The following is a 24,870-nucleotide window of genomic DNA, read 5'->3' on the forward strand; positions in this document are numbered from 1 at the left end:
ATGCTTGAATGTGGGCCAGGTTAGGGGTCTGGTGGCTTAGAAAAGGATCAACTCATGAATATTCTTTTATTGAATGAAAGAGGATGTGGTGTTTGAGGAAGGAAACTGTAGATAGCACACTATGGCTTGGGGCTGGGGGGAGGGTGCCCCATAGCATGGGGCAAGGGAGGAGGCAGGAAGGTATGGTATCTGCCTGGAGCCAGGTGTGCTCCCTGCCTGATTCTTCAGCATCAGGCCCCTTCCTGGCCTCTGCTCCACCCAAGCCAGTTCCTTCTCGTTTCTTTCCTGATTTCCTCAAAGCCCAGGGGCCCCAGCCTGATGCCAGAGGCTGCTTTCTCTCTTACCTATTAATGGAGCTGACACTGGGCACAGTGTCATTGTCACAGACGCCCTCAGCCAGGAGCCGGTCTCGGATCTCCCAGGCAAACATGGTAGGGTTCTGGCGTTTGTAGTCCCCAATCTTCTCTACCACCTTGGGGGTGGCCACCTTGGGCTTGGAGCCCCCTATCACTCCAGGACGGATGCTGCCAGTCTCGTAGTACCTACTCCAATAGAGAACCCCAAAGAATTACCCAATAAGCAGGTGGGGTCTTTAGACAGTGACTTAGCCAGAGCCTCCCTCCTCTCTAAGGCTTCTAGGGAGGGGTATGAGAGTGAAACATGCCCCCAAGGCTGTCCTCAAACGCTTGATGTGCATGGAACTATCTGTTTCCCTCGCATGGGTGGGTTCATGCTACTGCCAACCCAGCACCCTCCGCTAAAGGCCTCACCTTGGCTTCTCTCTCTCTCTTCCCTCTGACCAGTCTCTTGAGTCCTAGCACCTGCAACAGCCATCATATGGGACACAAAAGATTTCCCTTATAAGAAAGGAAATCTTGGTGTGCCTGATGTGTGAATGACAGGGGCACAGCAGTTTGCTCTAACCAGCTTCTCTTGGCTAAAGCATGACTTTTTTTCTTTTTCTTTCTTTCTTTCTTTTTTTTTTTTTTTGAGACAGGGTCTCACTCTGTCACCCAGGCTGGAGTGCATGGGACAATCTTGGCTCACTTCAAACTCTGCCTCCTGGGTTCAGGCGATTCTCCTGCCTTAGCTTCCCGAGTAGCTGGGATTACAAGCGCCTGCCACCACACCCGGCTAATTTTTGTATTTTTAGTAGAGACGGGTTTCACTGAGTTGGCCTGGCTGGTCTTGAACTCCTGACCTCAAGTGAAACGCCCGCCTTTGGCCTCCCAAAGTGCTGGGATTACAGGCATCAGCCACCATGCCCAGCCAATGACTGACTATTTTCTTTGGCCACTTAAAAAGCTAGCTGAGGTCACTGGACCCTCTGCTCTGTCTTGCTGGTTCACCTTTGCTCCCTGCCCTGTCCAAGCCTGAGACATATCCCTCACCCCCCTTGTCGCTAGCTTTCTATCAGGTTTTAGCAGGTTCAAGTTGAAGCTTCTCCTCATGGACTCTGGAATCCTGACCTTGCTTGGATCCCCAGCCAGGTCCAGCTTGTTAAGCTGAGCCTCCTCTTCTGGGGCCTCCACCCTTCCCCTCCCTTTATCCTCCAACTAGTTGCTTTGGCAGATCAACGGCCTATGTCAGCATATCCTCCTCTTCTTGTTGTAGAAACTCTCTGCTCTCATCTGCATGAAAAAGAATCTGGGTCTTTAAAACTCCATTCATCTGTTGCTTCCATCCGGGACTCATCTCCTCTGGGACACCACAGCCCATCACAGGAATCCCCTCTCCCAAGCCCAGCAAAGGATCACGCCTTTCCCTAACTACTTCAGGAAGGGAGCCAGGGCTTTTCACGGTTCAAAGAACAGTCCAGTTCCCTTTGTCTTGTCCAACCAGGGCTCCTCCTAAATCTACCTAAGGGTCAGAGCAGGGGGACAGGCACACGCACACATAGCTGACTGGAAGCTCTGGCACAGAGGCATTTGTAGTGGAAGTGGCTTTGCAGACTGGAATCTGTGACTGTGTCAGCTCAGAAGCAGGCCTTTGCTGCTCCTGGTCTCTCCTGAACCTTTGGTTCAGTGGTTCTCAACCCTGGCTGCAGAGTATTAGAGTCTCTTGCTGGAGACAGACATGTTGGGGAGTTATAAACCAAAATTTGGGCCTATTTCGTTTAAGTTCTGATTTAATTGGTCTGGGCTGGGGCATAAACAGTATTGCTATTTTTAGAATCAGCCTTCCTCAGGTGACTCTAATATGCTGCCAGGGCTACGAAGCGCTGATCTGGGGTCTTGGGGAATTATGGTTTGAGAAGCATAAACTCAGATGTCCCTCTTTTAGGGGTTAGACCTTGGGAGCGCATCTGACTGTGTGTCCCCTCCCTAGTGGCCCAATTTCCCTAGGTCTCAGTAGGAAGAGGACCTTTGGGGAAGATTCTCCTGCCTTAGAAGAAGAGAAACCTATAGCAAATGAGACACAGAGCAAAAGAGAAGAAGGGAGAGGGAGAAAGTAAAAGGATAAATGGACAAAGAGAGAAGGAAGGGCAGAAAACAGTAGAAAAATGGTGGCTGGGTAGAGGCCCAGAAGGACCACCATAACTGTTCAGGTCTTAGGACCAAAGCTGGACATTGGGAGCGAATCCCCATTCCCTGGGAGGGGAATTCTCCAGCTGCCCTGAGATGAGCTGGAGAAGTCAAGCCCTGCAGGGAAGCCAGCCCGCGGTGAATTTCGTGCTTACCTGCCGAGGATCTTGCTGACGCAGCCATGGCTGACGCGGAGCTGGCGAGAGATGTCACAGGGCCTCACACCCTGGTGGGCCAGGTCTACAATGCGCTGGCGGACCACTTCCGGCAGGGGTCTGCCATTCACAAAGGCCCCTCCCAGCTGGTTCAGCCCTCCATGGCCTAAGGAGACAATATTCCCAGGGACAGTTGTCAGGGCCAGGAGGCAGTTTGGGTGGGGATTAGCTATGAGTGCAGGTGCAGGTGCAGGTGCAGGTGTGTGTGTGTGTGTGTTTGACTGTGACCATGAAATCCCACGGCCAGGCCCTGTGGACCCCTCTGCAGTTCTTTCTCCCAGGATGCTGGCACAAATGGTATGTGATGCTCATCCCCCACAATGGGATGGTGTCACAGGAGCACCTTGGGCTTGGAGACTCTCCGGGCAGACTCAGCCCTTCACTCCAAATCACAATCCCCTATTTTCTTCCCTCCCTCTGAAAAGTGTGTAAGGAGTTGAGGATGTAGGGTCTTCCCATGCCAATACTGAGCCATTTGACCTTGAGGAAAACCCCTTCTCTTCTCAGAGTCTCTTTTCCTTTTGTCTCCTTCTCCTCATAGAACCAGATTTTAAAATACTACCCCATTGAGAAAAACAAATACAAAAGAATAAAAGCAGAACCTCTCTGGTAGAGCTTGGGCAGAGAAGGCCTGAGCCATATCTGTGGACTTCTGGCCTAAATTACCCCCAAGGTTCCTTCTTTCTCTAACAGGCCAGAGCACCAGGGACCTGCTGCAGGGTCCTCACAGGCATAGACAGCACTGGGTTCCAGGATGGACATGGGGGCTACAGGCCACTGTGGGAATCTGTCCATGTCATGGATGGATATGTGTACCCATTCCCTTAGCTGCTTTCCTGACTTGGCCTCTGCTCTCCGGCCCCAGCCTTTGTTTCATTCTGAGCCCATCTATCCAGTCAAATCCATATGAATTGAGTGCCAACTATGTGCCAGGCACTATACAGGTCCCTGACGATGCCAAGGTGAATAAGGCAGACATGATCCCTATTCTTCTTCCCTCATGGGTTTTATTACAGTGAGGTCCCAGACCAGCAAAAGGCCAGTTAACATATTTTGTGACCACTTCTGGGACTGGTGACATGCAGAGAGTTATGGGAACCACTGGAGGGGAACTTGACTTGGCTCAAGGAAACACAAAAGGGTTCCTGAGGAGGTCTAAGCTGAGACTGAAGATAAACAGGTACTAGCCAAGTGAGGGAGAGAGGGGAGAAAACTGTTCCAGGCAGTGGGAACAGAATGTGCAGAGACTCAGAGGCAAGAGGATACTTGTCTGTTAGATTTTCCGACATATTCAACTCTACAGTCCCTAGAATCATTTTGGGCTAATTTCAGGGCTGAGATTTCTGTTTTTCTCATGAGGATATTAGGGCTCAGAGAGTTTTAGTGATCTGATTTATATGCTTGTTTAACTCAGCTTATATGAGGAGGAGCTGGGATCCAACCAGAATTTAAGGCTCAGATCAGGGCTGCTCCTTGAGGGGAGCCCTGTTCTGGGGCTAGAGCTACGCTGGACGCTTGTCATTGGCATTGCTATTTTGTGCTGAACATGCCATGGTCTTTTCACAACAGGGGCAGGATTTGGTGATATGACGGGGAGGGTAGAGCCCTGGGGTGTGGGAGTCAGGGAGCAGACAGGTGAGAAGGAAGAGCCAACCCCAGGCTTCTGTGTGAACCAGTTAAAGACTATTTATGGCCGAGGGTGGGAAGTGCCTTTGCTGGGCACACAGTGCCCATTATTACCCACTGACTTAGCACATTCAGAACTGCCTTGTAATGTCTCCTCAGGGGCCCAAGCTGTCTTCAGCAGAACACTCAATTTCCCTCTAATAAAGGGGGTGGGGGCTGGGCATTGTGGCTGACGTCAGTAATCCCAGCACTTTGGGAGGCTGAGGCGGGTGGATCACCTGAGGTCGGGGGTTCGAGACCAGCCTAACCAACATGGTGAAATACTGTCTACTGATAATACAAATAATGATGATGATAATAATAATAATAATAATAATAATAATAATAATAAAAACTAGCTGGGCGTGATGATACATGTTTGTAATCCCAGCTACTCAGAGGCTGAGGCAGTAGAATCGCTTGAACCCTGAGGTGGAGGTTGCGGTAAGCTGAGATCGCATTGTTTCACTCCAGCCTGGGCAACAAGAGCGAAACTCCGTCTCAAAAAAAAGGGGGGTGGGGGTGCTCTAAGCCTCTACCCTGGGCAGTAAGTCAGGAGGAAAAGCCCTCTGGCCAAACACCCAGCAAGAAAGATGCAATGATCCATCTTCCTGGTGGAGACAACGGGCGAGCTTGGGTACAGCTTCCACCTGTGCCCATCCAGGCAAGCCTTCCTAGTGACTGCTTCTCCACTGGGGCTGGAAGAGTGCTTGGAGGGCCTTTAGGAGAGCTCAGATGGTGGGCAGAGGGGCCTTTAGCCAGTCCTAAGCCCATTCCTCTGGTCTTCACTGGCCAGAGTGCCATTGATGAATTGCTGTAGCCATTTGCCCTCACTGCATCATTGTTGCCTTCCGGCTCTTTTGAGTCCAGGCACTGAACACAAGGGGGCGCCAGACAGCCACCCAAACACAGGCAAGACCTTCAGCAGTCCAGCTTTGTCCTCATTTTCCAGAACTCTCCCTGCTGTATCCACTCAAACCTAGATGTTTGTGCTGGGACCTCTATATCTGGAAGCGAGGTTTCTTAGAGGTGAGGGTTCTTCACCTCTACAAATGTGAAGCAGGTTTAAACAAATGCCATTGTGGGGTGGCATGAATTGGGTATTGTGCCTTAAAAAAAAATGACGGTGTAAGCTGTGTGGGCCGTTGCCCTTAATTATTGTGAAGGACTGATTCGCATCCTTAGAAACCCAAACCCTGAGAGGTTATTTACCGTTATCAGCAAACATTGTAGTGCTGGGAAAGATGCATTCACATTTCTGGCCCCTAAACTGAATTCTCTGGTGCTTGTTTTATTTGACTGCCTTCTGAATGACTTTGTGTTACTGTGGAAAGAACCTTGGACCTGATCCCTTCCTTGACACTGCCTGTTTTAGTCTTATCATTCGAGAAAGTGGGTTTTATTTTTTCAACCTTAGTGTTTTTATCTATCGAATGGAGCTTAACAAAACTTATGCCTGCTGCTGACTTAAACTCCTATAAGAAGATAGGGGGGCTGGGCATGGTGGCTCATGCCTGTAATCTGAGCACTTTGGGAGGCTGAGGTGGGCAGATCACAAGGTCAGGAGATCGAGACCATCCTGGCTAACACAGTGAAACCCCGTCTCTACTAAAAATACAAAAATTAGCCAGGTGTGGTGGCGGGCAACTGTAGTCCCAGCTACTCCGGAGGCTGAGGCAGGAAAATGGGGTGAACACACAAGGTGGAGCTTGCAGTGAGCCGAGATCGTGCCACTGCACTCCAGCCTGGGCGACAGAGCAAGACTCCATCTCAAAAAAAAAAAAAAAAAGAAGAAGAAGGGGGATCAGGATGGAGAAGTATTTATTTAGATAAACAAATCTTGCTATAAATGTAATGTTTTTCTAATTTGTAATATTCCCATGGTTGAATGTTATGACCCAAGCTTAGGACTAGGATATAGGAAGTGTTTTCTCAAACTTCAGTGTGCATCAGAATCACTTGGCAGTGAGGCTTATTAAAATACAGACTACTGAGCACAATGCCCTAAGTTTCTGAATCAGTAGATCTGGGATTGAACTAAGAATTTATGTTTCTAAGAAGTTTCCACATGGTGTTAATGCTGCTAGGCCAGGGACACACTTTGAAAACCACTGGTTTAGTCCAGGTGATGGCTGGTAAATTAAACATAAGAGAATAACTCTTCATACTCCTCCAACATTCTTCTAAGAATAATAATGATAATCTGTATATTATGGTTTTCATTTCTTTTCAACTCAGGACATTGACCAAGTGCCTATCATGACTCAGGTACAAAGCACTGGGAATACAACCTTGAACAAGACAAGAATCCTGGCCTTCAAGGAACTTCGAACCTTTTGGGGGATGTGATAAGATACATTAGGAATCACCATGTTAATGGTGACCTTTCTTGAAGGATATGAGTCCAGGTGCTCGCGGAGCCCTGGTGGTTAGAGGGAAGCTGCAAGGAAGAGTATCTAGGAGGTAACTAGGCAAAGAATTTTCCTCAGGGGGAAGAAAATCCATGGGTAAAGTCTTGGTGCCTTCAAGAAATTGAAAGACATTTAGTGTGGCTGTAGGACAGGCAGGAAAGAGAATCTGGAAAGAGCCTGCTGGCTGCAGATGGAGATGGCCCCTATGGTTTGAGGTTTTGAGCTGAGTCCCTGTAATGGAAAGGCTTTTGTCTTTCCTGTGTCCGGTGTGGGGGAGTGGACTCTTCTGCGTGAGTCACCACCAAACGCCCAGAGGTGGGTGCAGTCTTCCTTCCTGCACTGGGGTGGGGGGACGATTGGTGCCCACTGTGCTGACCACCCTTTCATGCTGCTGCAGATGGGGTGGGCTTTGAGGCCGGAAGCCAAAAATGAGTAGGAGCCTCCTGGTTGGGCGGGAAGTGGGGTGAGGGGGGAAGGTGTGACCCAGGAAGAGGTTTGAAGCCTCATAAGCAGACTCTTTGTATGTCTGAGAGATTGTGAGTGGGGAGGTGGGGTGGGTATGGGGGAGGAAGACAAGACCGCCTGGCCGGATGCAAGCAGGTTCCTGAGTGGAAGGTACTCAAACAGGAAATGCAAGCTTTCCTGTGGTCAGAGAGGACTTATCTTACAGTAAAGGGATTGGAGCTCAGCAAAGTTCTAGGTGAAGCTTGCTGTCCAGAAATGTATCCTTTTGAAAAGTGACCATTCAGGGAGGTCTTAGGACTTTGTTGGTAATTTATTCATCCTTTATAGAGCTCCGAGTAGTTGGGATGGCAGAAAGAAAAGAGACAGTCATTGACCAAAATTCTTGTTACATGCACCAATATCCAAACCCTTAAGATGTGGAAATCCTTTCCCCATGTCCCTATAGTCCTTTGCACAAATTCCTATGATAGCACTGACCGCGTTGAACAGTAACTTTCTCTATTTGGGTTTCTTTATGAGTTACTCAAAGGCAGAGGCCCTGTCTTTGCCTACTGTAATTAGTATTTTCGTATATACAAGTGGTAGAAAAATGGTTTACATTGGTTATGGTTGTTGCATGGATTCACACGATTCTGCATGATGGGACCCCCAAATCCCATGCTTCAGTACTTTCCCTTTTATCCTTTTGCTTTATCTTTTGCCACTCTGCCCAGTCCTAAAGTAGCAATGGCTCAATGTGTTGTTCTGCAAAAATGTCCATTTAACTACCTGGGGCTTTTTGACACATAGAGTGTCAAGTTGGTGGTTGAGTCTTGGCAGGGCTATAGTGAGAGGTGCAGTGGCCTTTTTGGGTGCCCTTCAAATCATGCCAGGCCTATTCTCCTTCTACAAAGGAAAGGCCTTTTCCATACGAATCAGTCCCTGGCATTCTCGGCTTGGTGCTTTTCCCTTCCCCCGCTGCTCATTTGCAGGTCTGTGATCTCCATGTGTCACCTCCCAGCTGATCTTCTTGACTTGGTGCCTTTCTGGAGTAAAGGCCAGGGCCTGTGCCTCCAACTGCTCCTGAAGAAAGTGTCCCAGGACCATGGAATCCCAGTGTCCAAAGTCTGCACACCAGATTACGCCAGCATACATGAGGTTATGGGTTACCTGAACACATGAGACCCTTGGACTGGGTAAAAGGGGCTGGCATGCTGGAAAGCAGCATCCTGCATCTGCTGTTACCCCCAACTTGCTCATGACCCTTGGTTATCTCTGTGTCTTATAGTTGTCTTCTTAAAGGAAACTGGAACAGAAAGACAGCAGCTAGGCAAAGCTGTGGCTTGTGTTTCTCATTGATCTCTTGCCCTTCTACCTGTTCTGGAATCCTACTCCATCAATTATCCTCTCATTTCAAAGCGTTACTTACCTCTTCTTTTCTACCAGGTCCTTCCTGTAAACCTACAAACGGAATTAAAATAATCTATGTTGCCTCTCCAGCCCCTGACTTCAAAATAAATTAAACCAAAAAATTCTTCCCTTGACCATGATACTCTTCTTTCCTATTGTTTTCAACTAAATTTCTCAAAGAGCAGCCATACTTGCAGCCCATTCCTCCCTTCACATTCCGTGCTCAGCCTGCTCTGTGCCTCCTGCTTAGCATGTGCTTGGTGATGAGTGGCCACGGATGGACAGGGAGTGGTTGGAGGGTGCCATGTGTTCCCTCTTGAAGAGATTTTAGTGACAATCCCATCTCCTGATTCCTTATACCTTCAGTCTAGGCTTTCTCTTTGCTTTAATGGGGTTCTCTTCCCTCATTTGCTCCTTGACGTATGTTTTCTCCCTTCAGGCTTCTCTCAGTTCTCAGTGTTTCTCTCCCCCTTCATGGCCATCCTTGGTGATCCCACACACTCTCATTGTCGAACCTACTCCCCATCTCCTGATGGCGTCATGGGCATCCCAGGTAACCCCAGTCAGGTCTTTCCCCCAACTTTTGTTTTCAATTTCTATTGGAGATTTCCTCTTAGGTGATAAGGGGGCTCCTCCTCTAGTGTTGTCTTGGTTGGTAACAACACCAGCTGTCATGCAAACTCAGGGCCTGCCCCTTCCACTCAGCCTCCTGCCACCTGCCAAACACACTCTCCGTGCTGCACTGTCATCGATCTTCTGCACGACCGTGGAAGTAACTGTGTCCCCAGCCTTGGAGCACTTGCACGTGCTGTTCCCTCCTCCTGGAGCTCTTGTCTCCCAGTCTTATGTAGTTAACTCCTGCTCATCCTTTATATTTCAACACTGAGTCATTTCCTCGGTGGCTTTGCTTTATCCTACAGAGTAGGTGCAGGCTTCTGTTTGGGTATTCTCATAACATGTTTTACCTTTCTTGAATGGCAGTCATAGAAATGTAGCATCAAATATAACTGCTGTTTGGAATCTGGTTGAAAATGAGAGGACGAAAATGACTCATAGTCAAGGGAAGAATTTTGGGGAGAATGGGGAGGTATCATAGATAAATTTAATTGCATCTTTAGGTCCAGATTTTTATTTTACATTTTTTGCATAACCATAACTGTATATGTATGAATCATAACTGTCTTCTCTCACCAGATTGAAAGCTCTATGAAGGCAAGGCTTCTTTCATTTTGATCATTATTAAATTATATTAGGTATTCAATAAACTTATGTCACATGAATCAACTAATCACCTTTATCTTTTTCCATTCTCCACATGCGAAATACTCACAAGACCACTTTTTACCTCCTAAATATTTACCTAACCAATATCTCCCTGCCTGTTCCCAGCATTCATTCGCTCATTCATTTATCCATTCTACATATATTTTTTATGCCTACCATGTAGCAAGCATTTTAATAGAACTGACCATATACAATTGATTTCTACCTTCGTGGAGCTTCCAGGCTAGGGATAGGTAGGCTGAAGATGGGTATATTTAAAAAGTAAGTACAGAAATAAATGTGTAATTACTACTTGGCATAAGTGCTAAGAAGAACACAACAAGGTGCAGTGTTAAAAAATAATGGGGTGGGGGTGCAAGAGAAAATGAGTTCAAGCTGATTAGGAAGATGTCTCTAAATGACATATAACCTGCGTGGAAGGTGAGTAGGAGTTAACTATTCACCTGGACTCATTGGTCTCCACATCCAACCTTGCTCAAGTGAACCTTTGCTACCCAGCTAGGGAGCAACACATCTAAACCCTAGTCTGGCCATATCACTCCCATATTTAAGAATCCTTGCAAGACATGGCATCATTTTCTTCATGGCAAAGTCCAAGCTACTAAATCTTGAAGTCAGTGCCCACTACTACCTGACCCTGACTTAGTGTTCAAGCCTCATTTCTTACCTGTGTGAGCGTTGAGCCTGATGCCCTAACAACACAGAATTGTTTGCCATTCTTTTGCCACATCTGAATCCTCTCCTGGGTCCTTGACTGTGTCCTCCATGCCTGGAGTGCCCGTCCTCACCTTCTCCTGATTGATTTCCATCCATGCCTTAGGAGTCAGTTCAGGAAGCTCCCTCCTACAGTAAGTCTTCCCTGGCTTTCCCTGCCTGCTCTCTTTGGTCCTTTCTTTTAAATAAGCCAGGACATAATCTCATTAAGCAGAATGTAAATGCCTGTTGGTTATTGAAAGGAAAGAAGACAGGAAAGAGGGGAGGAAGGAAGGAAGGGAGGGAGGGAGGAAGGAAGGGAGGAAGGAAGCAAGGGAGGAAGGAAGGAAGGAAGGAAAAAAGAGGGAAGGAGGAAGAGAGGGATAGAGGGAGGGAGGAAGGGAAGGAGAGAGGAAGATCCACAAGTTTAGTGAAGCCCACACCTTCCTTGCCTTAAACAGAATTCTGTTTTCCACAGACACATATACTCATAGAAGTGAGTTATTTAAAGAGGATGGTCCAGATTCCACAGTCCAAAAAAAAAAAAAGAGAGAGAGAGAGAGAGAGGTTTGCCCTGCTTCTGAAGGAGTCAGGATATGAATGCAGAGGTCTTCCTGTTGGCTTACATATCAGACCTTCAATGTCAACAATAAATGTGTGAGCACTTGCCAGGCTCACACTGTTGAGAACAGCTTTATGGTTGAATGTGGCAGTGTGTTCTGCAGGAGTCCTCTGTGAGATTAGTGCTACTCTTGCCATTTTACACCACTAAGGAAACTATCACTGACTCTAGTCTTTGGATTCTGAGCCAAGAAGTCTTTTTCTTCTAGCCTTGGCCATAGAGACTCTATGGAGAATAATGGGAGGTGATCTACACAGACTCCTCCCTCACTGGGTTGATAGCTTTGTTGGGAAGATTTTAACATCCATCAAGGGAAAAAACCACCAGAGACAGCTCAAGTTAGGGAGGCAGAGGGTTAGCAGAAAATGCTACTTCTCGTTAGAACTCAGGAATTCCAGACTCGGAGATACTAAGAGAAGTTTCTGACTCATGACTGTGTGGGCCATGCTGCATGCATATGCCTGCCAGGGCTCAATCAGAAAAAAAAAAAAAAAGTGGTCTCCAGTTCTCATTGCCAAGGAGCTCAGTACTGTGTTCAAGGCCAAGGACATGATCAATCCAGTCTTAGAATCTGGTTTCCTCAGATGCCTGTTGGTTATTGAAAGGAAAGTTGGTTATTGAAAGGTATCAGCCAGGGCTTGATCAGAGGACAGAAACCTTCCTAGGTATTTCAACAAAGGGGCTTTAGTATGGGGAATTGTTGTCTGGTGTTGGAGGGCTGTAAGAGCACAAAGGAAGCACTGAAATAACCCAGAGATAGTGGCTACAGGAAGCAGCAACTGCCCCTTGGGCTGGAGGAAGCAAAAGGAAGAAACTGGAGTTATCAGAATACATGCTTAGAGGAAGGGCCTGTGAAGCTGGGACTTGGATCTCCGAAGGGCTGGCACATTGCAGCTGTTGCCGGGGGGCATGTGCGACTGGCTCTGGGAGAGCTGAGAGCTGGAATCTGATTCAACTACTGCTACTGAGGTATTGGCCGACAAGAGCCACATACAACAACAAGAAGAAAGTCCTTCCACTATCCTTTAAACTTCTACTACTTGCCAGGTGGCCCATTTATCAGTCCCTCGTGTGTATGTGTGTGCACGTACATATATATAAAATACATATAGACTATATATATTATATATGAAATATATATTCCTGTATAATATATGTGGAATATATATAATATGTATAGAATATACATAATAACACCCAAACTGAGAGGTAGCTTTCAAATCTGTCCTCTTGCCCTGATGAGTGGGTGAGGCTCATGTATTCATTTATTTCCATTCCTTGAAGCTATATGGAGGAGAGAGTCAGAAACCCCTGCTTCACCTCTGACTAACTTATGACTTTGGCATGAATTTCTGTCACTTCTTTCTGTCTTTCCTTCCAGATGTGTCCAGTGATCTAAATAACATGGTGCACGTGTAGCACCTGACACAGGACCTTGGCTTCAGTAGACCCTCCACAAATGTTAGCCATTACCCTCACCACCGAGACCCACCATTTCCATACCAGACACTGCTCCAGGTTCTGGGGACATAGGGGGATGAAGACAGATGGGTCTCCCCTCTTGGAGGTTATGGTTTTATGGGAAGATTCTTTTTGTAATGATTTCAAGTTAATTAACTTATTTATTAGCAAATGGCAAAGCTCCCCAACCCCTATCTGCCCCTCTTCTTGCCTGGATTGATTTCTCTTCTAACTCTTCCAAAATCCTTAGTAATAATAAAAGGGCAGGGTTCTGGGATGCTTGGAGGGGCAGGAAATAATCCCAGCTCCTTCTTTCCCCTTCTGGCGCCCATGACTAGGCTGTTACTGATTGACTCCTGGCTTGTTATTGTTGCTGTGTGCTGGTCTTTGGGGCTCTGTTTCCCTCGTGGAGTGTCTATGCTCTTTAATGCAGCCAAGGAGGACCCTAAGATGTGAGGCCATGAGGACCAACTCCAGCTCCTTGTCTACTACACTCTGAAGCTCAGGCAGATATAAGAGGGTCTTCCAATAGAATATAAAATTTGGCTTCCCTAGATGCTTCTGCCTTAGATCAGCCCAGAGGGTGGCTGTGGTGGAGGGCTTAGCACTATTCTTTCATCCCTAGTAGGGAGAGGGAGCTGGGGAGGGACAGGGGAGGGAGATAGAGGATGGATACAGAGGTTTCCTTTGGATTAGACTCTATCTGGGAGAGAATCAAACTAGGCTCGTATTTCACCAATGTTGGACCTAAAAGAAGAGGAAAGGTGGGGAAGGAGGGAGGAAGGGCTATCTTTAGTACCCAGCCCCTCTTCCGCATTAGTCAATGCCTAAGAATAATAATTATAGTCAGTATAATGGGAGGTGCTTATTTTGGGGCCAAACTGAGTATTTTACATGCATCTTTTCAATTAATTCTTACAACGACCCTTTGAAGAATGAAGTACATTATCCCCATTTTACAAATGAGAAGATGAGGAGCAGAGACGGCATGTAACAGGTTCAAGGCTCCACCCTTACAAAGTGGCATGACTGAGATTCAAGCTGAGAGCGCTCAGATGCCATAGTGCTCTGCACTGCTTACTTTTGCCCACCCACCTCCAGTGCCACCCCTGGCAGCAGCACTGTATTCCAAGAATAGCCAGACCTCTCCCTAAGAACGAATATGCCCTTCCGTCACCTACCAAGTATGGGTGCTTCCCAAAACTCACTTCCAAATCCTCTCTAGCTTTTCATTATCTTGGGGCCTAATTTTTCCTCTTTAAATTTTCTCCAGTCAGAGAGGGCACCTAATTTCTTTATTTCCCTCCACTCTTGCGCAGTGGCTGGTTGTCCTCCATTCTCTTTGTTTACATCCATTGCTGCCTCCTTTCTTCGCAGTCTTTCCCACTCTGGGTTTGCATCCCTGCCCTCGGTGTCTCCCAATTTCCTTGCTTTCTTTTATTTCCCTCCTGCTTGCTGCCTCCCCAGTTCTTACCAGCTCTCTGTCCCAGTCCTTTCCTGTCAAAGATGGCAGACTCCTCCAACACCACCGATCCCCTACCCATCTGCCTGTAGTCTTCCCTTCTCTCTCCCTCCCCGCTGGCTCTTTTGGCCATCCCCCTTCCCTGCATAATCTTTATTGCTTGCATGACTGCTCAGGTTCTTTATCCCATCTTCCCCTCAAAGGCATTCGCAGCTCCGCTGTTATTCTTGTATTAGCATTGAACCCATTAAAGCTAATTTGTTTGCCCTAATCTCCATTTATTTTTCCCTAGTTGATATTAGATTTCCCTTTCTATTGCTCCAGCATGATTTTCTCTTTGTCTTCCTGATGGTCTACCCCCCTCTCTCTTCCTCTATTAATCTGGTTGGCTTCACTGTGTGGTTTCAAGGCCTTTCTCCGCCTCCCCCAGCCCTTAGATTAACCCTGTCACCTCCCTCCCAGGAAGGGCTTCAGTGTGTGCATTTCTAGGGATGGAGCTGCTTCAAATGTCAATAGACTTCTAAGCTCCTTAAGAAAAGTACTGCTTGACATGAGGCCCTGCCTTTTGCTGGAGCCAGGCTGGAGGCCTTGGGAGCACAGGGGCCAGAGAGCTTGAGGCAAGTGGGACACACTTGCCTGCTCTGAGCCCAAAGTTCACCAAGTCCAAGGGTTCCCTGGGTAGGGTCGCCTTTGGTGCTGTCTCAGAGATTTCTGGAGGTCTCTTCAAGCTGTCTAAGATCCTATAAATTATATTAGCAATATAAGGGATATAAAGTAACAGCAGATGGGCCACTTTCTCCCTCTGAGACCGGGCACTATTTCCCAAGCAGGGGACTCCCTTCCTTTCCTTCCTGCAGGAGTGACGCTCCCCCTCTGTGGATGTGGCTTTGGGTATGGCTACTCCACACCCTGCACTCTGGCCTTCAGAAGCCCAGGGAGAGAAGCCAACCAGGAGCAACCTTCCAGAACCTTCTCCATCCTCCCACCAACCTCCCCAGCCCCTGTCCTGTCTCTGAATCTCGTTGTCAAGTTCTTCCTCCAGACGCCTGGCTCCTTGAGGGGAGGTGCAGCTTTTATCTGACCATGCAGGCGTGCTTTGTAGTAGGTAGAGCAGTGCTTGCCTCCTCCCAACTGCACCCTGGAATCACCTGGAGAGTCCAGAAACTTCCCGCCTCAGGTCAGTTCAGTCAGAATCTTTCGGCATAGCATCCCTGAATCTGTATTTTTAAAAATCTCCTCTGTTGATAGCCTAGAGTTTATATCTACTCTGTGGATGTCAACAAACACTTATTGAAAGCAATAATTAATTGATTAAACATGAACTTCTAGTCAGGGGCGGCAAATGGAGCTTCCCAGTGCTCCCTGCAGGTTTACTAGAGGTCATTCTTCCCAGATCCTTCCCACTGAGCTTCCTAGACACTTGCAGACTCCTGGCATCACACACCAGGGCTGTGGAAGGGCCCTCTAGGCTGCAGAAGAAAGGTCCAGGGTCTCTGCGTTTGGGGAGGGAAACAGACAAGGCAGGTATGGCAGCACCTGCTGAACATGTGTTTAGATGCTTAGCGACTGTACAAGTTACTGCGCTAAACCCTCAACTCCCCCTGAGGTCAGAGGCCTGTGGCTATTAATGCTTTTTTTTTCAATGGGTTGATATTAAAGCAGTTTTCAGTACATTAGATTTCAATTCAGTGAGCACCCACTCTGTGTATAATAATATTCCAGGCTGCGTGTATGTGGAGAGATGGTTTCTGAGTAGAAGACAGTTCTTGCCCTTGAGAAACTTACAAGTTAATAGTCCCTGACATGTTATAGAACCTTAAAGCTTTTCAACCCATTTACATGCACTATCTCCTTCCATTCTGTCCACAAATAGCTCCGTGGAATATCTGTGGAGGTGTGTATGTGGGTGTCTGTGTGAATGTGTGTATGAATGAGTGGGTGTGTGCATGTGTGAGTATGTGTGTATGTTGGGGATGGGGATGGATAGTAAAGGACATAAAGTACTATTAGGTTCTACAGCTCAAAGTTATAATGCTATAAATGTGAGTTTAGTGGGCAGTGATTTAAAAATCACCCAGAGATGGGTAAGGAGGGAAATAGAGGGGGGTGAGAAGAACCCCTGCTGAGGGCAGGAAACCATGAGAGTAAGGGTGGGTAGTGAGGAGGGAGAGAAAGGGGAACAGGAAGGAAACAACAGCTGTGATTGGGGTAACTGCAGAGACTGAGAGGCTGGAGGAACCAGGGAATCCTGAATATAATGAAGTCACATAAAGACGCCTCCCTCACCCGGATAGCTGAACTAAATGACCTCTAAGTTTCTTTTGAACGCTGGGATTCTTTGCTTCTGAGATCTTAACTAAGATACAACCTGATGGGCTTGACTAGCTCATGGAGGAGGCATTTGTAAAGGGTGGGTTTTAGCCTGAATTAGGGTACATTGAGAGAGAGAGTGTGTATGTGTGTGTGTGACTGTTTTGTGTGTGTGTGCATGTGTGTGTGTGCATGTGTGTGTGTGTGTGTGTGTGTGAGAGAGAGAGAGAGAGAGACTGTGTGTGTGAGTTGCAGAGTCTTCAAGGTGGGGGCCAGAAGGAGGGCCTGGCCATCCTGGGGATCATAACAGGTAAGAACAAATGAAGAGGAACCACCTTTTTGAGCGACACACAGGAGCCAAATCTGTGACAAAACCGTGCATCTGTTGTTTCCACACCTGTCAACAGCAGGCACCATGGCGAAGGAGATTATCCACTCTAAAGGCTGCCCTCACCGCTGCAGAAGGAAAGGGGAAGGGACAGAGGCCAACAGATGCAGCCTGCAGGCTGTGGTTTCTGGAGAGGGAACTGGGGGTGCTGAGAATTAGGAGGCCTAGGTTCTGCCCACTCTGTGACGATGCCAGTCTGTGCTTCAGTTTCTTCATCTGGCTTAACAGAAGCAGATGATCCTTCCAGTCCTAATGTCTACGACTCTGGGACTGCCCTCAGCCGGGGAACAGAGGTCAGAAACCCCCAGAAGCTGATGCAGAGAGAGCTCTAGAGGGAAACATTGAGTAACCTTCCTATGTGACAAAACACCAGTGGTGACACTGGGGGTGCCATAAGATGAGGGAAGGTAGCACACAGTGGAGCCTATGGGCTGCCACATGACTTGGATGGTGACAAAGTGGGCTGCTGCGGCTCACGGACTATGAAGGTAGATGTGCACAGTGTCTATGGAGTGGCAGAGTTGCAAGGCACACTTCTGAGAGGATCCTTGACTGGGAAGGAGAGGTGACTTGTCTAATGTCACAGACTCACCTCATGGCAGAGCTAAGAAAGAACCTCAGTGTTCTGACCTAAATTCCTGTCTAAGCCCTTTGGGAGCTTAGTGCCTTCTTGGCTGGGGCCATGTTGGCAGAGTGGAGGAAGGTGGTGAGGTTTGCACCGAACATGTCCTGAAGCAAGGCATGCCCTGAAAGATTTTAGGTTTTTTTGTTTTTGTTTTTGTAGTTTATGAGACAGTTTCACTCTTTCGTCCAGGCTGGAGTGAAGTGGTGCGATCTCAGCTCACTGCAACTTCCGCCCCACCCAGGTTCAAACAATTCTCCTGCCTCAGCCTCCCAAGAAGCTGGGATTATAGGTGCCCACCACCACACCCAGCTAATTTTTGTATTTTTAGTAGAGACAGGGTTTTGTCATGTTGGCCAGGCTAGTCTCGAACTCCTGACCTCAGGTGATCTACCTACCTCAGCCTCCCAAAGTGTTAGAATTATAGGCATGAGCCACTGCGCCTGGCCGATTTTAGGTTCTTGTATCAGCTTGATTGCTTGTCATTTTTGTTTTCTTAAGTGTGTTTTATTTTTTGTAGAGATGTGATTTTGCCGTGATGCTCAGGCTGGTCTTGAACTCCTGGGCTCAAGAAATCTTCTGGCCTCAGTCTCCCAAAGTGCTGGGATTATAGGTGTGAGCCACCATGCCTGGCCTTTTCTAAGTGTTGAACCTGGACTTGAGGCTCTCTTTGGGGGATTCTGGCTTGGGAGGGGGAGTCCCCTTGTCTGTTGGAGCAATAGGAAAGGCTCTGGAAGATGGATGTCACCTTCCCCTTCTCTTTCTCTCAGCCCCAAATCAGAGCTTCTGCAGCTGGTGTTGCTCAGACCCAAAGCAGCTGAGGGTCAAGCAGGGCTGGGTGGGGACTGAAATGGACTAAGGACACACAATACTCAGGTGTCATGAATTGAATAGTCCCCTCCCCTGTCTCCACCCACCACTCTAGTACCTGGGAAACAAGATCTTTGCAGATGATCTAGTTAAGGCGAGGTCATTAGGGTGGCCTAATCCAATATTATCAAGTCCTTGTGTAAAGGGGAGATGTGGAGACAGAGATAAAGTGAGAAAGTCATATGAATATCAGAGTTATGCTGTCACAAGCCAAGGAATGCCAAAAACTTCTAGCAAACCACCAGAAGCTACGAGGGAGGCACAGAACAGATTCTCCTCCAGCCTCAAAAGGAAACAACTCTTCTGACCCCTTGATTTGACACTTTTGGCTTCCAGAACTTTGAGACAATAAATTTCTGTTATTTAAGCTCTCCAGTTTGTAGTACTTTGTCACTGCAGCCCTAGCAAACGCATGCATAGATCAATAGAGCTTTAGAGCTTTAGCCCTGAATTTCACACAGCAGGCTTGGGCAGCCCCTGGAGGCTGCTCTCCTAGGGTAACTGGCTGCCCCGCCAGTTCCCTCCAAATGACTCTTAAGTATAAGGCAGGTTCAGTCAGTCAAGCAGAGGGTAAAATACTTTCTAACATCTCACCCTCTTTTGGTGAACCTGTTTCTCTTGACATTACTATCCTTGCTACCGAGTCATCATCTTGTTCTATATTTGTGATCCTTGCATCATGTGGCAATGTTTTTTGTTTGTTTGTTTTTTCAGTGAAAGAACATCAGTGTATCAGCACAGCAAAACCTCCACATGCCAGGCTGGGTTCCCTCCAATTACCAAGACCTCCGGGCTTCTCCTCCTTTCAAGAACTTTATCACCCTGGATCCAGTCTAAACGTTGGTTATGCACTCACCTGACATCCACAGGGCCCTTCCAAAGTGCTGTCAGGTAAGTGATTCTTAAATTTAGTTCAACAAATACCAGTCAGGACTTGGTTGTATCAGGGATGGGTTTTCACAACAATCTCATGAGGTGGGTGGGGCTGGCCCTTTGCCCCAATGCATAAAGATGCATCTTGGAGACTCAAATGGCCTGTGCACAGCCTGTTCGGGGCAGACCTGAGACTGCATTCAAATCTGATCTGCTTCTATCCACAGTCAGATGGGAGATCTCTGGGAGGAGGCATAGTGCAAAAAGAAGGGCTGTGCCCACAGCAGGCAGGCATGAGGGACTCCACATGGGAAAGACTGTGGGTGGGCTGTAGATCAATGTTTCTTAAATGCAGATGATAAAAGAATCCCTGGGAGCTTGTGAAGGATACAGATTCCGGGGCTCCATATTTGCTAACAAAATCCCGGGAGGTTCTGATATAGACCGCACTTGAGAAACGCTTATGTAAAGCCAAGAAAGAAGAAGAAGCAGGAGAAGGAGAGGGAGAAGGAGAAGAAGAAGGAAGTAAGGAAGAAGGAGAGGAAAAAAGAAGAAAAGAAAGATCCATTTAACAAATACTTGTGAAGTACCTAGTATATGTCTACTATGTGCTAGATATTGTTTGGAGTTGTATTCCCAGTCTGTGGGAATTACAGGAATCTTGTAATCTTTTATCCTCACAGATGCTCTCACCCTAAATCTGACCAATTACCCTGCCAAGTCAACACCCAGCATCCACTAGGAAGGTCTCTTGCTGGTTCAGAACTCCCCAGACTTGCCAGTGTTTTTTACTCCCAGTGCCCATTGCTGCTCAACCTGGCTATCTGGCCTTCAAGCACAGGCTTCTGTGCCTGCAAGATGCCCCTAGGACCAGGCACGTATCCCAGTGGGGCAGCTCTGACCTCAATGGCTGCATCAGGTTCCCTCAAAGACTGCATTTCTCGTTTTCTCAGTTCCCTTATTGCCAATTATTATAAAGAAAATAGAAAACTAATTGTGGCAATATCATGGGAAAGGATCAGGTGTATTTCATGTTGGAAAAACTTCATATACAAAACTCAAATGTGCAAGTTGGGTCAACCAAGGAAGCAATAAAAAATGTTATTTGAGAATTAGGTGAAAAACAGCAGCCCAGACATTTGCGGAGTCCTCACTCCTCCTGTAGGATTTTGTGTAAGGTGCTGGGGATAGAGAAAAATCTGAAAGGATTCTTGTTCTTTTCTAGCTCAGAGGCAGGTTGTCACGGTAAGAAGCTAAGTGACATTTGTTGGAACAGGTACTGAGTACCCGGGGAGTGGAGCAGAGCAGGTGCAGTGGAAAGTCAGACAGGATGGTCACTAAAGGTAGAGGGTATCTAAAAAGGTCTCAAGAAGAAGGTGGAGCTTGACTGAGGCTTTGTCAAGGAAGTGGGGGTGGGAAGGGTGTTCCAGGCAGCTGCATTGAATGGGCAGAGACACAGAGGTGAGAATGTACATGGTGTATTTTGGAAACAATGACTAGTTGGCTGGAACCATGGGTTTGCATACGGAAATAGTGAGAAATAGGGCCATGGAGGTAGGAGAAAGTCTTCTCAGATTGTACATATGCAGTTTGCCTGAAAATGCTTGTTAATGATTGGATTAAAAGGAAGTGCAAGGAGAAATCTGATTATTTTGGAAAATCACCAGGCTAAGTTTGTCTGAAACAGAGCCAAGAGAGGAGAGAAACCAGCACATTTTGATAAAGCGAATAACCTAACTATCATAGATTATTGCCATGGCTTTTCCACTTAATAAAAGCACTGCAAAGCCTGAAGACAACAGAGTCAGTAGGTATGCAGCTGTGGCAAGACAGCCAAGAAGGATATGAAAACTGCTAACAACAGAAGCTTGAGGTCAAGCCAGGGGAGGATGGAAGTTTCATGCACAAGTGAATAAAATGCCCTAAAACATATACATCGAGTGCACTTTACTCAGACATTCTGATGGCACACTGGAATTAGCACCATAGCTTAGCTTCTCTTGTCAAAGCCCCCACAGTTGGGCTGAACCCTGAGCATGTTCCCATTGCTGTCTCCTTCACCCAGGGCTGACTGCTGGTGCCTGGAACCTGCACATGCTCCTGGGACTCCGCATCTCTGCTGGGGTTGGTTTCCCCTCTGAGCCACCTTATGGAATCTCACCCTGACCTGGTCACAGCTCAGCACGCCTCCTTCTCCTACTTGCTCAGCATTTTGTGTCTATCTGGACTGAAGCCTTTGCTTTCTCTCTGTGATTGTGGTGAAAGTTCAGTTTGCTTTCCTGTCTCTAGAATGCCAGCCCGAAGGCCGAGGCATGGTCTCCTGAGTTCCATAACCCCAAAGCCTAACTCCCTGCCGGCCACACTGAGGGGCTCAGTAGACATTGACATACTAAATTGAATCGTTGAGTAATAATGCTCTTTGAAATAATTTGGAGTTAGATCTTGAGGCTTGTGTGGCCAGGGGATGCATGATTGGGTAAGGGCACATCATGAAAACTGAAGGTAACTGAGCATGCCAGCGATTGGGGTGAGAAATTTGCGTGCAGCACTCCAGACACAGAGGCAGCAAAGCCCAAGTGCTGGGGAGTCAGAGTGAGAGACTGAAGGGACACTCAGTGCTTCTTTAGGAGCTGGATCAAAACCTGAGATGATCTGGCCACATGGTGCAGACTGAGCACACACTTGGGAGATAAATGGGCCAGGAGGAGAGGAGAGGTTCACCACAGAACAGTGGATGGCTGGGAATAGAAGCCCTCTCCATGGTGGACCAAGAAGTCTGTGCAGCTGAGAGCAAGACAAAAGAAGTAATGATTTCTATGGGTAGCTGGGATGGAAGCCTCAAGGGTGAATGGGTCTTTAAAGGAAATCTCAAGGAGGGCATCTTATTCCAGGTGTGCTCCAGGGATGCTGAATAAGAGAATGCCACTTTTTCCGTGTGTGTCTTTACTCTGCCACAAGGCACCTGGGCTCCTAAATGACCAACACACACATGCTATACTGGTGCCAGGAAAGAAGGGTGTTTTGCTGGGAAAGTCAAGGTGAGAGGAGGGGCCAGGACTTGGCTCCTTTCTTTGAAGGGTGACAGTGCAAATTCTCCATGCTGAGGATCCTACTGATGGATGGAGGCATGTCGATGTCATCATTTCACAGAGTGGGGAGCTATGGCCACTACGTGCCTATCACGCAAGTCTAGCCTCACGTCAGCTGGGCACCCACTGTTCTGACACTTGTCAGCACATGGGGCACCCAGAAGGTCACGGTGTTCTGCAAAGAATGCCACAAAACAGTGAGCTCAGAGTCTTGAAAATCATAATGTTTTGCTAAGTCCAATCCCAAATCCAAAAAAAAAAAAAATATGAGGTAGAGGCAATTGAACAAAAACAATTTACATGTTAAACTTGAAGATAAGTACAAGTGTGCCTTTTTCCTACCACTGTTGTTCAGTTTTGTTATATTGACGAGCACCTCTGCCCACCCTATAGGGTAACACTGTTTGAGAATCACTGATTTATGAAAGTTATATAAATATTGGCTGATCATGTGTACAAAATATGCATGATGGCACCATATTGTGTGTAATAGTGACAAATGCAGTTCACGTGGGTGCCGAAACAAGCTTGGGGTTGTGCATGAGACTGAGGTTTGCATTCATACTTCTCCTTTACAGTGTAGTAGACAGAGCATGCCTGAACTGCCTGGGGCTGAGGGATCAGGCGCAGAGTTGCCCGGGAATTCTGAGCAAGGACAGAATGTTAGAGAGATATCCTGAGCTGAGCAGAGAAGCCCGTCCATGCTAGCTGGCAACCACCTGCCTTCAGTGCTTCATTCTTGGGGGACCTTGAGGTCAGTCCTGGAGTGGATGAGTCCTGCCACTACTGCTGCTGCCCACTTGGTAGCTCTGTCCTCGTCTGGGAAGAGCCACTGTGAGCCTCAGAGACCCAGTGGTGCTAGGGGCTGATGCAGGCAAATGACTGGCTGCTCCCGGATCTTCTGAGAAAACAAGAACATTGGACCAAAAGGTCTCTACAGGGCTCCATGACTACCCATGACCCGTAACTTCAATGAGGGGTTGGGGCCAGGAGGGACTCATAGTTGGACACTGGTGTTCATCTACTCAGACCTTAAACCACAAGTTGCAAGAACAGGGAGGTCACATGTCAGTGACCTCATGCCTAAATAGATGCACAGCACAGAGCAGATTCCCTGGATAGCTTACACCCTACCAGTGCGTCAATTATGACTTCCTTTCTAGCAATTGTGAGTACAGCCGGTACTCATCAATCACACCGGTAGCTTCACAGGTGCATTTCTCAGGGTCTCTGAGAGCAGGGCCTTCTCTGGTCTTTTTTAATCACCCACGGACCTAGGACAGTCTTCTGCACATACTTGTACATTTTAAAGGCTTACTTTTAGTATGTTTATGTATGTGAGATGGGGAATATTGTATTCATGTGTGCATGTGTATGTCTGTTAGTACTGTGGTCTATGTGCGTAACTGGGTATGAGTGTGTGTGTAATATGGATACAGGACTAGAGTGAGGACAGCCAGGCGTCCAGGCTACAAGGTCTAAGGAGGCACTTGCTCTCTGGGCCAACCCTGCCCTTGCATGAGCCCGAGAGGGAGAGCCTCCTTGAATTTTGCACCCTGGGTGCCTTCCTGCTTCGCCCTAATCCCACCTGGTTGTCTGTATGTTTGGATGTGAGTGTTGTACATATGCTGTGTATGTGTGTGCATGCATGTGAGTGTGCAGGGATGTGTGTCTGTCTCAGCAGCTGTCACTGGGCTTTCCAGTCCCTGTCAGCAGGTGAAGGAGGCCCCTTCATTCCCTTGGGTCCTGCTTATGCACCACAGGCCACAGCAAAGGCTCGCTGGGTTGGGTCAGCCCTCACTCTAACCTCAACATGCCCTGGAAGTCACCACAGCGTCATGGAAAGAGTCCTGGTGATGAGATGGAGTGTCTGCTCTGCCACAAGTGCTGTGGGACCAGGGTCGGGACATACCTCTCTGGGTCTCAGTTTCCTCACTGGCGAAATGTGGCGACAGAATCTCATCTGTGAGCCCCCTGTGGCCTTGAACAATCTGGATCTAGGTAGACCAGCATCATGAAAGCCTATGAAGCTTCTGAGATGTGCGAGGCATACATTCTCCCAGGTGCTCAAGTAGCTCAAGTCTGGAAGCTGAGAGCCACAGAGATCGAGCCTTCTCCAAAAATTGGACTGCAAGGCATGCCATACGGGCAGAGTGCTAGGAGACCTTGGGGAGGTGGGGAGGAGGAAGAGGAATCATGGACAGCTTCATGAGGAGGTGGCTTTGGAGCTGGGCTTGGTGAGGACAGCTGGAATGTGGGGAGCACATGACCAAGTGCTTTGCAGACATGGCATGGGCCCCAGCCAGGCCCCAAGGAAAGGAGAGTCTCAGGACAACAGCTGTGTCACTGTCAGCAGGACCCTTGAAAGCAGGTGTCACCTGCAAAAGGGGGAGCCCTGAGGCCCAGGCAGGCCTGTCACAGTGTGGGGCACCTGTCTAGACAGCCCCATGGCCAGCAGTGGGGGTGGGCCGTGGGCCATGGCGACCTTCCTGGTATGGGGTACTGCCTTGTCCCCAGGGAATATGG

General features: G+C 47.8%; 1 protein-coding gene and 1 long non-coding RNA gene across 6 annotated transcripts in view; one reads left to right on the plus strand and one right to left on the minus strand.

Annotated features, from left to right (window-relative positions):
• The window catches only part of LOC111528232, a 30,555-nt gene extending 7,685 nt beyond the window's left edge, over positions 1-22,870 (plus strand). The window contains exons 2-6 of the long non-coding RNA XR_002726916.2: positions 6,674-6,813; positions 11,126-11,304; positions 15,050-15,369; positions 19,097-19,273; positions 21,321-22,870. This is a non-coding gene — a long non-coding RNA (uncharacterized LOC111528232). The remainder of the gene's footprint in view (positions 1-6,673; positions 6,814-11,125; positions 11,305-15,049; positions 15,370-19,096; positions 19,274-21,320) is intronic.
• The window catches only part of PAX8 (paired box 8), a 63,663-nt gene that overhangs the window by 28,954 nt on the left and 9,839 nt on the right, over positions 1-24,870 (minus strand). For all 5 annotated transcript variants that reach the window (XM_023194931.3, XM_023194930.3, XM_023194929.3 and 2 more), the window contains exons 3-4: positions 2,681-2,846; positions 345-542 (exon numbers count right to left, since the gene is read on the minus strand). In XM_023194931.3, the coding sequence (XP_023050699.1) occupies positions 345-542; positions 2,681-2,846 (364 nt within the window). The remainder of the gene's footprint in view (positions 1-344; positions 543-2,680; positions 2,847-24,870) is intronic.

This window comes from Piliocolobus tephrosceles, chromosome 15 (assembly GCF_002776525.5).
Source record: "Piliocolobus tephrosceles isolate RC106 chromosome 15, ASM277652v3, whole genome shotgun sequence".
NCBI classification, from domain to species: Eukaryota; Metazoa; Chordata; class Mammalia; order Primates; family Cercopithecidae; genus Piliocolobus; species Piliocolobus tephrosceles.